The 15153-nt window shown below is 32.9% G+C and overlaps 4 protein-coding genes across 11 annotated transcripts in view; 3 read left to right on the top strand and 1 right to left on the bottom strand.

Annotated features, from left to right (window-relative positions):
- The window catches only part of LOC109539573, a 24503-nt gene continuing 9350 nt past the window's right edge, over nt 1-15153 (bottom strand). The window contains exons 1-5 of one of the 6 annotated variants that reach the window (XM_048666949.1): nt 2407-2487; nt 2175-2320; nt 1896-2121; nt 1722-1842; nt 1-197 (exon numbers count right to left, since the gene is read on the bottom strand). In XM_048666949.1, coding sequence (XP_048522906.1) covers nt 74-197; nt 1722-1842; nt 1896-2121; nt 2175-2320; nt 2407-2437 — 648 coding nt within the window. In that variant the 5' untranslated portion in view covers nt 2438-2487 and the 3' untranslated portion in view covers nt 1-73. The other 5 variants (XM_048666950.1, XR_007281625.1, XR_007281627.1 and 2 more) reach the window with 5 other exon arrangements.
- Nucleotides 2541-3458, top strand: LOC125502352. Its single transcript, XM_048666947.1, has 5 exons — nt 2541-2628; nt 2684-2826; nt 2879-3098; nt 3155-3278; nt 3332-3458. The coding sequence occupies exons 1-5, from the start codon at nt 2541-2543 to the stop codon at nt 3441-3443; spliced, it is 687 nt and encodes a 228-aa protein (XP_048522904.1). The 3' UTR covers nt 3444-3458.
- Nucleotides 5907-7004, top strand: LOC125504646. 3 transcript variants are annotated; one of them, XM_048666951.1, is made up of 5 exons: nt 5907-5992; nt 6045-6178; nt 6230-6385; nt 6498-6619; nt 6678-7004. In XM_048666951.1, the coding sequence occupies exons 1-4, from the start codon at nt 5950-5952 to the stop codon at nt 6570-6572; spliced, it is 408 nt and encodes a 135-aa protein (XP_048522908.1). In that variant the 5' UTR covers nt 5907-5949; the 3' UTR covers nt 6573-6619; nt 6678-7004. The 3 variants fall into 3 exon arrangements, with proteins under 3 accessions (XP_048522908.1, XP_048522909.1, XP_048522910.1); XM_048666952.1 differs by having other exon boundaries at nt 5908-5992; nt 6048-6178; XM_048666953.1 differs by having other exon boundaries at nt 5924-5992; nt 6054-6178.
- The window catches only part of LOC109539572, a 13197-nt gene continuing 7865 nt past the window's right edge, over nt 9822-15153 (top strand). Inside the window, exons 1-5 of the mRNA XM_019907401.2 lie at nt 9822-10211; nt 12578-12886; nt 12940-13245; nt 13307-13567; nt 13626-13827. Coding sequence (XP_019762960.1) covers nt 10166-10211; nt 12578-12886; nt 12940-13245; nt 13307-13567; nt 13626-13827 — 1124 coding nt within the window. The 5' untranslated portion in view covers nt 9822-10165. The remainder of the gene's footprint in view (nt 10212-12577; nt 12887-12939; nt 13246-13306; nt 13568-13625; nt 13828-15153) is intronic.

The following is a 15153-nucleotide window of genomic DNA, read 5'->3' as shown; positions in this document are numbered from 1 at the left end:
TCAACGTAATGGATTATTTATTCAATCTAAATTAAGATAAAACAAATGAAAGGGGCTGTTTCCCCTAAATGAGTCATTGATTTATGCACTTGCTGGTCCAAATATCGTAAAACTTGAAAAATGTCCTCGTAGTGATAGCGCTAGAACATTCACGATCCAACTCCAGGTCGATACAGGTTCTATAGGAATGTAGCGTTCTGAAAATAAAAAACATATTGAGGAGCAAAATTGACTAGAAACACTACTCAAAACATCGCAAAGATTATGCAACCTTCGACAAATTTTCCAAATAGATTTAAATATTTGCGTGGATCCTCAGATTAAACAGATTCGTTTGATTAAATTTTCGATGGAAGCAACAATGGCGGGTGGCTGATATGAAGTGTCCTCTAACTAATAGTTAGTTAATAGTTAATACTAATGCTCTAACTAATAGCGGTAGATGTCTGCAAATTGGACTGATGGTATCCAATTACATTATTTATATACGCTTAAAAGCATTTTATTCTGAGTTGAATAGATAAGAAGTTTTATGCTATGGAACTCAAAGGTTGCAATTTAATTGGTCTTTATTTGGCTGCGAAATCTCAGAAGAACGTCGTTAATCAGTTCAAACGTTTTCAAGTGAGAAGAACAGTCCAGAGAAAAAAAAAAGGAAGAAGTGCAAAACTATATGGATATTGCCCAAAAAGGACCGCAAAAACCAAGAAAAATGGCTAATGAACTGCATATATCGCTTGATAAAATGCAGCACATATTAAAAATTCAGTAAATCAAGTCTTACAAGTTCTGAAAAGTACAGTGAAATTACTGCTATACAAGAAAAGTTGGAGTCCAAAAACTAAAGGAGTTGCTTCGCTTGCACGTGTGACCGAACATTGTTTTTCTGAGGAGGAAAATTCTCCGGATGCAAACCCGATGGATTTCTCCTTCTGGGGTATTTTGAAGACAAAAATTTGGTTTAAAAAAAACAAGAAAGTTTGGAGGCTCTCAAGGAAACGCTTCAGCGGGGATCGCAACGTATACTTGTGCAAAGTGACTTGCATGCAGCCATTTTTCAAGTTGAAGATTTGCAAACATGTTTTTCGTTTGAAGTAAATAAAACGATAAATAAAGAAAAAAAGTACAGGGCGGATTAATTAATTAATTAAATTAATTAATTAATCATGGGACACTTCATATCAGCCAGGCTGTATAGAAGTAACATACATAATAAATATCAGGAAAACAGAAACAAAGAACGTATTTTGTGGTATACTTGTTTAGCTTGCAATAAACGACAAGCAAATGTTATTGAAAAAAATTGATTCATAAGAAATTAAGATGTTAATTACAAGACGCAATAAAATATTCAGCATGACACACCGCAAATAAGGAAAATATTTCATAAAGGAAATGGACTCGGGATGATAGGGCTAGAATATTCACGGTCCAATTCCCAGTCGATACAGGTTTTATAGGATAAAATTGATTGAACGCTAGAAGCATCTACAATTTTCGAAATTTTTTCGAATTAGTTCTAAATGTTTGCGGGAAACCTGACTCTTAAACCGATGCATTTGATTACATTTTTCCATAGGAGCCACCTATGGCTTCGTCGATTTACTAATGTCTTTGTGAGAAACCTATTTTTCATGCAGCTTTCTGCATATCAAAAGCCACAAAACGCGGATGAACTATAGAAACGCATTTGCATACATCATACTTGCCGGTTCACTTACTTGCATATATCAGACTTGGTCGAGGAATTTAACTCAAAACTTAGTAAATCAATCTCGATTGAATCATAGCACATATTATCCGAGCCCCTAATGGCATCAATTACACAAGGCTGAACCAATTCTACCAAACGAAGCATTAAAACGTTCATTTTTTTACAACTCTGTTCCACTTACCGATTACCTCAGCAGCTGAAGCTGCACACACAGCTTTGAGCAGATTAATAGTAGAATCCAACATGAACAAAAAAACATTTTTGGACTTAACAGGAAGACATTTTTCCAATAGAGCATTGGTCGAATTGAAACAATCTCGCAAGCCACTTTTCACATAACTGCAGAAAGTGATTTCGTCTGAATTGTATGTGCGATCCAAACATGTTTCGGCTTCGGAGCTAACAAGCTACAAACCTTCAATATCTTTAACCAGACGCAAAAATTGCTAATTGTAATTACGTTGAATTCATTGTCAAAATGTGCACATTTTTCCAAACTATTTGTGTTGTTAGCGTATTTGTGTAAAAAGCTACGCAACTTTCCGTTTTTTACAGCCTCATTTTTTATGTGATGTCCAACGTGGATCAGCGCATTGGAGAGACCAACTTAAATCGGAAAAATTTCTAATTAGTGCATTAAATTCGAGAGTTTTGATGATATAACTGCAAATGTTATGGAACTGATAACTTACCGAGAATGCAAAACAACAGCAACCGATGCATGTTAGAAATGATCAATAACTAACAGATTTATTTGGGGTTATTTCCATATATTTAAAGATTTATTATCTAAGTTCAATTTCAATGACCGCGGTAACTGATTTAGATGCATTCAAACTCTAAAGAAGCAACCAAATTAGTTAATTTCGTAATGGTGTTCTTAAAATTGCGACTGCTTGCGCTCTTCATTGCAGGTAACTGAAAACTTATTTTACAACATTAACAACGAATTTTACACATAAAATTCAGCCCTAGCAATGGGGAAGACCCAAGTACAAGCTGAAAATCTACTTCTGGGTGACGAGAACTATACATCGAAAATACATGAAATGAAAGGATCTGCTCGTGAATTAATGCGAAGCATTTGCCCCAAAAACGCCGCAAACTTAGAGGTAAATAATAACAATTTGATATAAATGTTTGCGGATGCTTGATAAATTTCAGACTAAATTAAACGATTCCTTCACTTGCATTGAAGAAATTGATGACAACGAAAATATGATGTGCGATGTTTTGCTGCAAACGAAAACCTGCATTAAGCCGCTAATCGACTCAATGGAACATTGTGTTTCACCAGCCGAAAAAGGAATTTACACTTATGTGATGAACACTATTTATGCCATTTTTAAATATGTTTGCCACTTGGATGGGGAGCATTTTTTCGGTATGCTTTTTCAATAGTGACTGCCCCTGTTCTGTGTAACATTAATCGAGTTTTAGAACTGACCAATCCATGCATTTTGAAAAGAAGCCATCCGACTTTCAGGCGCTGTATGTTCAAGTTGAAACACCAGAAAGCAAAATATAGCCTACAAAATATCCCAGAGAAAACTGAATTATGTTTGTAAGTTTAAAGCATATTCAACTAAACAGCAAATTGCATAATGTTCCTTTCAGGTTTGTGCAAGAGTTCAAAAGTTGCTTTGAGACCAACCTGCACAGTTCCTGCAAATCTCCCGTAACTAGAGAGGCTTTAATGGGACTGTATAACAATTTGCTATGTAAATAAAGTTTCTAAAACCATGGCATGTTTTTGCGTAATTGCAATTAGTTAAATTTTACGTTCACACATTAAACATATTAATAAAATAGTTGTAAATTATAGAAAAAGGTGGAGAAGTTAAAGGAACTGAAAAATGTAGCACTGCACTGAGACAAATAAAACGCTCAGAAACTAAGAAAACGTAATAGAAACGTAAACTTGTCCACGTAAACGTAGCTAATACGATTACTTCGTTTGCAGAAGTAAACATTTCAATGCGATTATTTTTCAAAACATTATTATTTACAGAATTGCATGATAATTATATCTATGACCGAGAGGTATCTTTCATAGAAATTGAAAACAAATTGGCAATTTCATAAAGTTCTTCAAGGCGAATTTTTAAGAAAAATCAGCTTAGAATGTTCTTTTACCGCAAAGTGCAACGAGATACAAAAATTATCCACAAAAAATTATATTTTGTGGATGTCTAATAAAGAACACAAAGCAAAATGTGATTGTTTGTAAAGGAGATTTTTGGCTCGATAAAAGACGATTATGTATCAATGGAGGGTTCAATCGAAACAATTTTTCGAAATTTTAGACAGAAAACCCGTAGGTCCATTTTTTTATGAGCATCTAACAAGAGCTAAATTATTTTCAGTTTTTTGAAAAACAACTTTTAAGAACATTGATATTATTTTTTCCTTGATGTTGCTACGCAAAGTGCGACTACTACGATTGCAGAAGGAAACATTTCAATTTAATTATTTTTCAAATCATTATTATTTACAGAATTGGATTATAAATATTAGTATGACCGAGAGGTATCTTTCATAGAAATGGAAAACAAATTGGCAATTTCATAAAGTTCAACAAGGCGAATTTTAAAGAAAAATCTCTTTAGAATCTACCTTTGCCACAAAGAACAACATTTGAGACCCGAAAATTATCGACAAAAATCTGATTTTTTGGATCTAGAAAAGCCCCTTCTGCATCAATAGACGGTTCAATTTAAACAATTTTTCGGAATTTTAGACAGAAAACCTAAATTCTTAACAGTTTTTTGCAAAACACATTTTAAGAAATTGAGATTACTTTCCGCTTGATGTCGCTACACAAGATTCCTAAATGCCTGGAAAGTCAATTCTTGTATTGGAACTTGTATATGATCCTATAAACTGGCCACCTGGATCGCCAGATTTAACGCCCATGAATTTTTCGGTGGGGTTTTATTGACGATCCGACCTATCAAACACCTCCGATAGATTTGAACCAACTTATTCTTAAAATTTAAGCCGCCTGTGCAAAACTTCTTTACAAAAAATAGTTACAGAAAACGCAGAACATGTATTCAATGCAATAGAGGACATTTCGAATAGTTGTTATTATTTTGCAATATGAGTGGCTGAGTTGTCAATATTTTAGATTTTTCGGCGTCATATTCAATTAATTAAACAATATTGATATACCTTTTAGCCAAAAAAGTATACTTCTTAAGGTTTTTTGGTTTATTATGGGAATTTCTTTTCGTTCAACTCCTAAAATTCATGATTCTTAGTGAAGAACAAAGCAAAATTTGTGATTATTTTCAAAGGCAGTTTCTAAAAGTATAAAGAAAAACATGCAATTTGCTACTCAAATCCAGGTTCCGACTTGTATTTTTCGATACTAAAGCTTGGTGATGAATTATTCCACAAGAACGTCGGGAAAAGTTGAAATGAGGATGAAATGGAGTACATCATTAAAATTAGGAGAAAATATGCATTTTAAAGAACGAGAAAATATCTCAGGTCCGTATTAAAAAAAATTAAGTTAGAGTCGCTCGTAAACTGAAAGTGGCCTTTTGCTAAATTAAATATGAATGCGTAGAGCTCTAAAAACTAATCAAATTTTGTGACAACATATTTTTTCTACAATTATTAGTTTTCGATTTACTTGCAAAAAAACACTTTTGGTAATAATTGCTTTTTTCCAATACTTCCCAATCCAATAAAAAATGACAAAAAGGTTTCAAGATCTTAACCAGTCATCAAATTTAACAACTTTTGCTTCATTTATAGCGGAAATAAACAGAGGACAAAATAACTATTTTCCTATCGCAGAATTTCGGTCCGATTCAAACATGTTTCGGAATTGAAAGTATCAATATAAGTACAAACACAAATCCTCAATGGCTTATAATAGAAGGACAATAATTGTAATTACCTTGAATTTATTGTCGAAATTTGCACGTTTTTCAAGACGAACTTTAGGAGCATTTGTGCTAAAATCCAAGAAATTTGACGAGTCTTGCTCACTTATTGGAGATGAGCGCATTGGGAATCCCAATTTTAATGCAAACAAAACAAATTATTGCATTAATCAAAAAAGTTAATTAGGTTGACTCGGTCAGCTAATTAAACCGTCATTAACGAGCCCTATTTTGCAGTTATTTAAAGGAAGATTATCTTAGTTCAATTTCAGTGACCTCAGTAACTGATTTACTTTACTTCCACATCAAAAGCACCAACCTGACTTAGTTAATATTGTAATGGCGTTCTTAAAATTGGCAATGGTTGCGCTCCTATTCACAGGTAATAGAAATACCATTTTACCACACTGCAGAAAAATTTCATATATAAATAGCAGCACTAGCATGGGAGAAAAGTAAAGTACAAGCCAAAAATCTACCAAGTGAATCCGCCGCAAGCAGAATGTTAAAGCGAGCTTCTATTGACATCGCACGAAGAATCTGCCCTAAAGACGGCACATTGTTAGAGGTAAATAATAATTTAAGGATGCATAGATATTTGCGGTCACGTCATTTTTAGGATAAATTAAACCAATCATTCACTTGCATTGAGCGAATAGATGAAGACATGATATTAGTCTGCGATGTTCTCATAGAGGCTGATAACTGTGTTAAGCCAGTACTGGAAGCAATAGACCGTTGTGGTGCACCAGCCGAAAAGGAAGTTTACTCTCATGTAATGAACACTATTTATGTCATCTTTGATAATAATTTTTCTCCTCCTCTTCCAAGTCACACTTACATTTTCTTTAATTGGCCGAGTTGCATGAATTGCTTTGATTTTTCAGTCACTCAACTCATTACTGGATGAATTTAAGAAAAGACCCACCCGCAGTGTACGTCTTGTATGCCCCAATCTATAACAGAAAAATAGCCTGCGAAAAATCTCATAGAAGACTGAGATACTTTTGTAAGTGAAACCTGCAGTACATTTAGTTAAGAAAAAAATTACATACTTTTTTTTTCAGGTTTGAGTAAGTTCAAATGGTTGCATTAAGACAAACTTGCACAATTCTAACGAAACCCCCATGAGTACGGATAGTTTAAGGGTATTTTGTTATGTAAACATTTTTTTAACAATAGTGAAAATCCCAACATTTGATATTAGTAGAAAGTTACGTTTTAGCATTTTTTTAAATTTACCTTTTGGTCATTTTTTGTTCATTTTTATTGAACTGTTAAATATGTTAATTACTTAATTTGCATAAAAATGCCTTTTAATAGCATGTATGTGTTACGAAAAATGTATCATGCATTTTTCCACAAAGTTTACACAAATAAAAGCATCTCACTCATGGAAGTTGAATTATCTGAACGACCTCACACTTTCTTTTCGCTTCATTAATTTGTTGATTTTTTCGTCATATTTGCGTGATTCGGCCAGTTCATATTGAGTTTGATCAATGTAAAGATTCACATTTTTTCTCTGTTATTTAATGTAATTTTTCCCTCTTATTTATTTTTTTACCATTTTATTTATTATATTTTATCATCTCAGATCATTTACTACCCACCTAAATAAGTGTCAGATGCAACTTATTTACGTTATAACTAAATTTGACTAATTCAAACTCATTTTTACTCAATAACAATGCTTTAAAACATTTCTTTCAAATCTTGAAAATTAAGCCCAAACTTATTCTACAGCAGTAGTCAAAGAAATAATCTAAGAAATGCATAAAACAATACTAAAAAAAAATACGACATTACAGAAACCAGCAAGATCTTTTATTTTTTATTCATAATAGTTTTTCCAAGTAACCACTTTCTCCATCTTGTTCATCACTAACGTTTGTTATATTACATTTTCTTAATATTTGCCTCTGTCTTCCACGTCAAAAAAATTTACAATATTCGTTGTTTATTTGCTCTCATTAAACTGAGAAATATGGCTGTAAACGGCACTTTCAGTGAGAATAATTATCATTTTAAGTTGTAAAACATGGTGTATATCAGAATTTTACAAAATTTACAGATAATTTCGCTACTGAAACGTTAAAGTTCAAATCATTCAAAGATAATAATATAAATTTTCGAATAAAATTGCAATTTCTGCGAACAATTATATAATTGCCACTATGTGCTCTATGTTCTACTACTATGTTTTTCCGTCGTTGGCAGTATTTTCGCAACGATGGTAGTTTTCTCAAAAAAATCTTGATTTCAAAAAGTTTTAGATTTTCGTGTTTTTTCTTAAGTTGCAAAATTGACTCAAACATCATGCTGCTTTTTTTTGAGTTTCTCAAGCCCCTTTTGAGGCATAAATTTAGTTTTGGCGTCATTCAATAGAGAATTGAAAATTCTATTCAGTCATAACAACATTAGTGAGGAAAATCGGGCAGTTTTGACCCAAAAAGGTGCAAGATTAGGTAAAAATTTTAGGCTTTTCGTCCCGTTTTTACTCATTTCTCGGAAACAAAATACGCAACAAAATAAGCTTGCTCATTTGTACATCATTCCAGAGTACTAAATGGCCTATTAAGAAAGTTTTCTTTTCTTCAGTTTTCTCAAAAAGTCTTGATTTCAAGAAGTTCTAGATTTGCGCGTTTTTTTTTTGAGTTTTGAGCAAATAACAAAATAAACTCAAACATGACGGTGATTTTTTCTAAGTTTCTTAAGCCCAATTTGAGTCACAGAATTCGTTTTGGCATCGTTGGATAAAGAATTGAAATTTTAAATTGCTCTAAAATCAATATATAAAATTTCATAAAATCAATACAATTTTTCCATCGCCAAATGAAACTGGAATTCGACTTGACAGTGATGAGGTTTTTTGGATTTGTGGGCCTTCGAGTTTGCACCATCAGAGATTTTTCCGCTCTAAAGCTTACACACTATGTAAAAGTCACCAGTTTTTACTTTTATTTTGACATAATTAGAATGGTTATTTAATATAAAGTTTTGCTGGGAAAAATTGTTGGAAGTATTTGCAAATATTTTGCCTGCGGATGTTTTGTTATTGGTGCAAAATTGTACAAAGTTTGACCATAATTTTGCATCAGGCAATTAAATCGCTACTAGTTCAAACAACTTCTACTCTTGAACAGAAAACTTCAAATAATTACTTAAAATTATAACTAAATTAGATCAACACAAATATAACTCGTCCCAAATACCCATATTTACCGCAAAAATCACCATATTAATTATGAACATTTGCCAATAGTTATCATTAAACAAAACGACATTTTCCAACAAATGTTGCGACTTGTAACTATCTGCTTAGTTAGTTAGTTACAAACCATATTTATAGGGGCGTTTATAACGCAATTCAAACAGAACATCTACGAAATTGCCAATTTCAAATGATTATCAAATACCAACATGGGTTTTTGATTATCACTCACATTGTGACACCGTGTTATTTGTATGCTGTTCGCATTGCAGCACAATACTGGGCGGTTAAAAGCATTTGGAAATACATTTTTTTACGAAGAAAGCAATAATTTGTTTTACGGCTCAGTAACTTAGATTAATTCCCAGCAATATCAAAGCGCTAGATATCGTCACTGAACCTGAATTATCATAATGCACCTAGTTTAACCTTGCAACTAGTTAATGTAAAAATGAGTCATTAACAATAGCCGGCCATGTAACATGTATTTTAAATAAATTTTCTGTTGTTTTTCACTAACACAAAAACCAGATCATTTCGAACAAATAGTTTTTATTGCGGAAGTTTTGAAGCCTAATAGAAATTAAGTGCTGAGAGTCATTATTCAACTTTGACTCCAACTTTAAGCTGGATCGTATTGAGTGATCGACGTATTTTAAATAAATATTTCATTACCATTCACTGATTGTAATACACCGCATAAATGGCCATCGACAGGTTAATAGGATCCGCTTTGTTAAACAAAATGGGAACGTCCCATATTGTTCTTTAAGTGGATTATTTATTGATGACTGACCACGAAACTTTCACTTTTTATCATAAATGCAAGTTTTTTCCGAGAATTTTTTATAATTTGAAAACAGGCCTAAATGAATTGACATGACAAATAAAAAATTAAAAAGAAACATTGAACTTTCTTACGCGGTACTTAAAAGCTTTAAATTTTTAAACTTAGTCTGGACACTGAAAAGCAAAGTGCATATAAACGCAATGCATCCTCCTATGATTCTATTGGCGGTACCTGCACCTAAACCGACAATAGGTAAAGGTACCCTCTGTATTTTCAACAAGGACAATATTATTTACGTAATACAGATAGTCGATTGTGTCAATCATGCAGTGCAATTTTTTTACTCATGGTGGTACTGCGTTTTCAATATTGTTTCGTCAAATTACACGCGAGTGGTACCTAATTGTTTCAGACTATTTTCATTTTCGACTGCGACTTCTTCGAGACGTCGATGTTCTTATAAGCAAACCTCTGATCCGCAAATTTTAAGCAAATATCAATAAATAATCATTGTTATAAAAAGTCGAATAAAATAATGTGCAAGTGCAATAATGTTTCGAGTTTTGTGGGCAATTCTTCTAATTAAAGCAAACGCCGGTAAGTTGCACGGATGTTTCCAATTTAGCTACAATCAACTACATTTAACAAGAAAAAAAACAAGAATTGATACGAAAACAAAGGACTTTTTAAATTTAATTTACATTATTTTTTTGTAAAATGTAAGATAATTAAACATATCAAAATTGCTGATTAGAGCTTTAAAACTGATCGAAATAGAGTATTTTATTTATTCCATATAGCCATATAACCAGAGTTTATAGAACAAAATTGTAATTTCGTACATTTCAGTAAACGTCGCTGTTTTGCAGCAAACTTCATTTATGTGACTATTTGCACTTGAACTAGTTTTATAATTGATAAGCATACAATATAATAGTGAAAATAGATTTTCCGCATTTCGTATAAATAAAATTGAAACATTTACTTATTTTAACCACTCACAACTTTACTTAATTTAATTTATTATCTTCTTACGTTTCATGCGTGTTTCGTGCTTTTCTTTTGCTAATGCTAATTAGCTTATTATTAAATTAGATAATTGGAAAAAATATCAACAGCAAAAATCCAAGCTGCAGGCTTCACTGTTGAGGGCCATGATCAAATTTAGGAAAGAAAAAAATAAATTTTAACAAAATTAATTCGCAGGAGTTAAGAAATATAACCGACAAACCGAAAATTCAGCAAAGAAAATTATTTTTTGAAGTAACAAAGACGCGTTGCCGAGAATAATTTTCAAAAAATAACTTAAGTATCCCTGGCGTTTTTCCATGATTTCTCATGTAAACAACACGCATATAATTAATTATATGTATCTTCATAAAAGTGTATGATAATGAAAACATACATTGAAAAAGTTTACAATATGTATTTATTGCTGTGTCGTCCTCGGTTAATTTATGAAACAAAAAGATATTTTTATAGGTTGCAATAAAAATCGCCGTTTCGCATTCAGTTAATTTAATTTATACGATTTCGTGCACTTGAACTAATGATTGAAGCTAATAATTTAGTTGTTAGGGGCATGTTTGTATTGTATTAAAATTGCCAAAAATGTGCAGTTAATATGCTGAAAAACTAACTAAGAACATTAATTCATCCACACTTTGGAGCTGCAGACTTGATTTTTGAAACTTTCGGAACAACAAATTGTATTTTTAAATCTTCAAAAAGCTTCATTATTGGATAATTTAACCGAAATTCCGTTCAGAATTTGTTTTAAGTTAAAACGAAAATTTTTGCAATCTTAGTAACAGTAAACTTAAAGAATATCATTAGAAAAATATTCGGAAGAAAATATGAATGAACAATTTATCAAAGAAACGGCAATACGCCATACTCCATGTTAAAGATTTTGATGCAAAAATTCCAAAATACTCATTTTGAGCAAACAATTGAATTATCTAATTCATGAATTATTTAACTAATATACCTTTGATTTTGAACTAGGCTTTCTTGCTCTTTTCATGATTTGTAATTATTTTTTCTTACTTTTGCATTTTCTAATTGTCTCAGTTGTAAGTTTTTACAATTTTTATAATTTTGAAATTCAAAACCAAAAATTATATCCACGATTTATGTTTAAAAAATTTCCCTTTAGAGACCATTTCTGGTCTTGAGACTGGTTGATAGTCAAATTCAACTGTGAATCGGACATTTTCAGAATTTTGCAGTTACCAAAGTAAATTATACGCAAAATTACACAAACCCGATTCTTAAAATGCAAGCAGTTCTCATTCAAACCAAAGCAATGAACACAAAAAACTGAGTCTTGGGTTAGTTTGGGTCTTTAATTCTCGAAATTTATGGGGCTTTCAAAGAATGATTCGATCGATATTTACCCGCTTTACCAAGTTTCTGCTGAAAGCAAAACCGCAAAAATAGAGCTGCAAAATTACTATTCCACGAAAACAGATTAGCCTTAATTTCTAAATAAATTCCATAAAATAACGCGTTATTTAACAGACAAAATTAGATCGCTCCCCAGATATCAACAAAACGGACGAAAGCAAACGAATAAGATCCTAAAAAACACATTTAGCGAGCGCAATCTGCTTCCTACCGATTTGACTATAAAAAATTCCGTATAAATACACGTGAAATTTTTTTTAAGTTGAACTAATACGAATTCTTAAAAAACACCCACAAATAACGATAATTGGGGAATTTTTGGAATCATAGAAAACTATTTCAAACACAAATCTTATTAGTATGTTGTCTAAAGGTGATTGAAATCAGACCATCAGTCATGAAACTAAATCTCAGTTTTGTAAATGACGAATTATAAATATCGGGCAAAAAAATGTTGCTCTTTATCTCCCTATATTAACTCCGCATAGGAACAATCTGCAACCCCAAGTCTAAAAACTTCCTGATTGTGCTTTCTTCACATTATGTGATTCCAGCATTTGCTGCTCGCCTGCTGAATTGCCCAAAATCGAACATAAAATTCGAAAAAATCATCGGCCTTCCCCCAATCAACTTGAATCGAGAACAGCTCTTAGTCCCTCTGAATCAAAACGAAACTGATGCCGCCGTTACTATTCAATGTCTGCAAAATTGCCAGAAAAACGAAAAATGTCAAAGCTTTGTACTCTTTTACGACACTTCTGATTGCTACTGGTTTGAGAACGACCAAACATTTATCAGGAATGAGTCTGGAATGGAAGTTGATAATGCAGCAGCATGGTTTGTTAAAGTCTGTCTGCAAGAAGGTGAGCTCAGTGAATAAAAATTCATCTCTTTAAAAACCTCTAAAATATTTTAGAAAGAGGTTGTAACAAATCGTGGGTGTTTGAAACAGTCAGAGGAGCCACTTTGATAGGCAATGACACTAAAGCTCTGCCCAGAAACATGTCCAGATCGGAATGCCAGCAAAACTGCTTGGATGAAACCGATTTTGACTGCAGATCCGTTAAATTTAGAGTCAGTTCTGCTCAAAATGAGACTGTGGGATTATGCACTCTGAGCAACAGTGACAGGCACTTAATGCCCACTTCCTATAGAGTTTCAACTTATGATGATTATTACCTGGAAAACCAGTGCACAAAAATCCGGGATAATCCACCTACAGGCACGTAGAAAGGGGGGAATTTTCCTGGAAGGCTGATCTGCTACATAAAGTTTCCTTTTAGAGCATCAAGATAATGAATACTGTACCTACGAAGAATACGGAGACGTTGCTTTCAAGCACAAGGACTTAAGGTTGCTAAATATGACCAAAGATCAATGCCAACATCAGTGCGAGGTTTACCAAGCATTCAATTGCAGAGGGTTTAGCTTGGACAGTGGGAAAAAGTGCATTTTGCACAGTGAGGACACAAAGCTCAGAGGTCCAAGAATCCTCGTTTCCAAACAAGGAGCGACTTATTACGAAAAAGCTCGATGCCTTAATAGTAAGTATTCCTTAAATCATTGGGTTTTAACTAATTCAATCACTGAATTTGGATTCAGTTACTGTTTCATGCACTGAAAGCTACATGACCATTCGCTATCAACCCGAAACAAATTTTCACGGAAAATTATACATGCACGGAAATTCCGAAAATAAGGAATGTTTCGTTGTGGGCCAAGGCAAATTCACAATGGTTACTTTAAAATTACAACTTCTTACCAATGAATGTGGCATCGTTAAAGCTGATAGTCCTACAAGCCGGTAAGTGTGTCAAGGAGGCAATTTTTGCCTAATTACTCTAAGGTTTCTGGTAAGCAATAGCTATATTTCTTAGTGGCTTTAAAAAAATTCTACTGTGGAGAATATAATTGATATTGCGAAAGAAATTAAATAGAATGTTGTTCCAATTTGAAGATTTTTTGACTCCACCGACAAACAACTTTTGTATAAATTATCAATAAATTGCACAATATTACGGAAAACTTGCCTTGGATGTTTGCCAGTGCAAAACTATTCAAATTTTCTACATTTTCACTAAACTTTCAAACCATCAAAGCACAGATTCTAATACTTGCCCGATAAACCACCATTTTTTTCACTCAGTCTAAAAACAAAAAAATGTGACTGAAAAAAACTTTTTTGAAAGTGAACCATCAATAAGGAAATATTGGCAGTTTTCTCAAAAAAGTCTTGGTTTCAAGAAGCTTTAGATTTGCGTGTTTTTTTTTTAGTTGCAAAATTGACTCAAATACGACGTTGCTTTTTTGGCAGTCTCTCAGGCCCCATTTGAGCCACAGAATTCGTTTTGCCATCGTTGGATACAGAATTGAAAATTCGATTTAGTCATCACCACATGAGTGAGGAAATGCGAGTGGTTTTGACCCAGAAAGAGAAAATTTAATATCAGACACTTAGGTGCAAAGATTATGAAAAATGTTCATGTTTTCCGTCCCGTTTTTACTCATTTCTCGAAAGCAAAATGAGCCAGAGGGCTCATCTTTACATCATTACAGCGAGAACTAAATGGCCTTTTTAGAAAGTGAACCATCAATAAGGAAATGTTGGCAGTTTTCTCAAAAAAGTCTTGGTTTCATGAAGTTTTAGATTTGCGTGTTTTTTAGTTGCAAAATTGACTCAAACACGACGTTGCTTTTTTGGCAGTTTCTCAGGCCCCATTTGTGCCACAGAATTCGGTTTTGGCATCGTTGAATAGAGAATTGAAAACTCGATTCAGTCGTAACAACGTGAGTGGGGAAATTCGAGTAGTTTTGAACCAGAAAGGCAAATTTTAATATCAGACACTTATTTGCAAGATTATGCCAAAATTCCATGCTTTCCGTCCCATTTTTGCTCATTTCTCGGAGGCAAAATGAGGAAGAACGCTCATTTGTACATCATTCTAGACTGAAATAAATGGCCCTTTTAGAAAGTGAACCTTCGATAAGGAAATGTTGGCAGTTTTCTCAAAAAATGCTTGATTTTAAGAAGTTTTAGATTTGCGTGGTTTTTTTTGAGTTGCAAATTCCACTTGAACATGACGCTGCTTTTTTCGAAGTTTCTCAAGAACCATTTGAGCCACAGAATTCG

The sequence above is a fragment of the Dendroctonus ponderosae genome, unplaced genomic scaffold (assembly GCF_020466585.1).
Source record: "Dendroctonus ponderosae isolate FM_Combo_2020 unplaced genomic scaffold, Dpon_F_20191213v2 Dpon_F_20191213_5, whole genome shotgun sequence".
Taxonomy (NCBI): Eukaryota; Metazoa; Arthropoda; class Insecta; order Coleoptera; family Curculionidae; genus Dendroctonus; species Dendroctonus ponderosae.
Note: the sequence above shows the minus strand (reverse complement) of the source record. Positions and strands in the feature narration are given on the sequence as shown.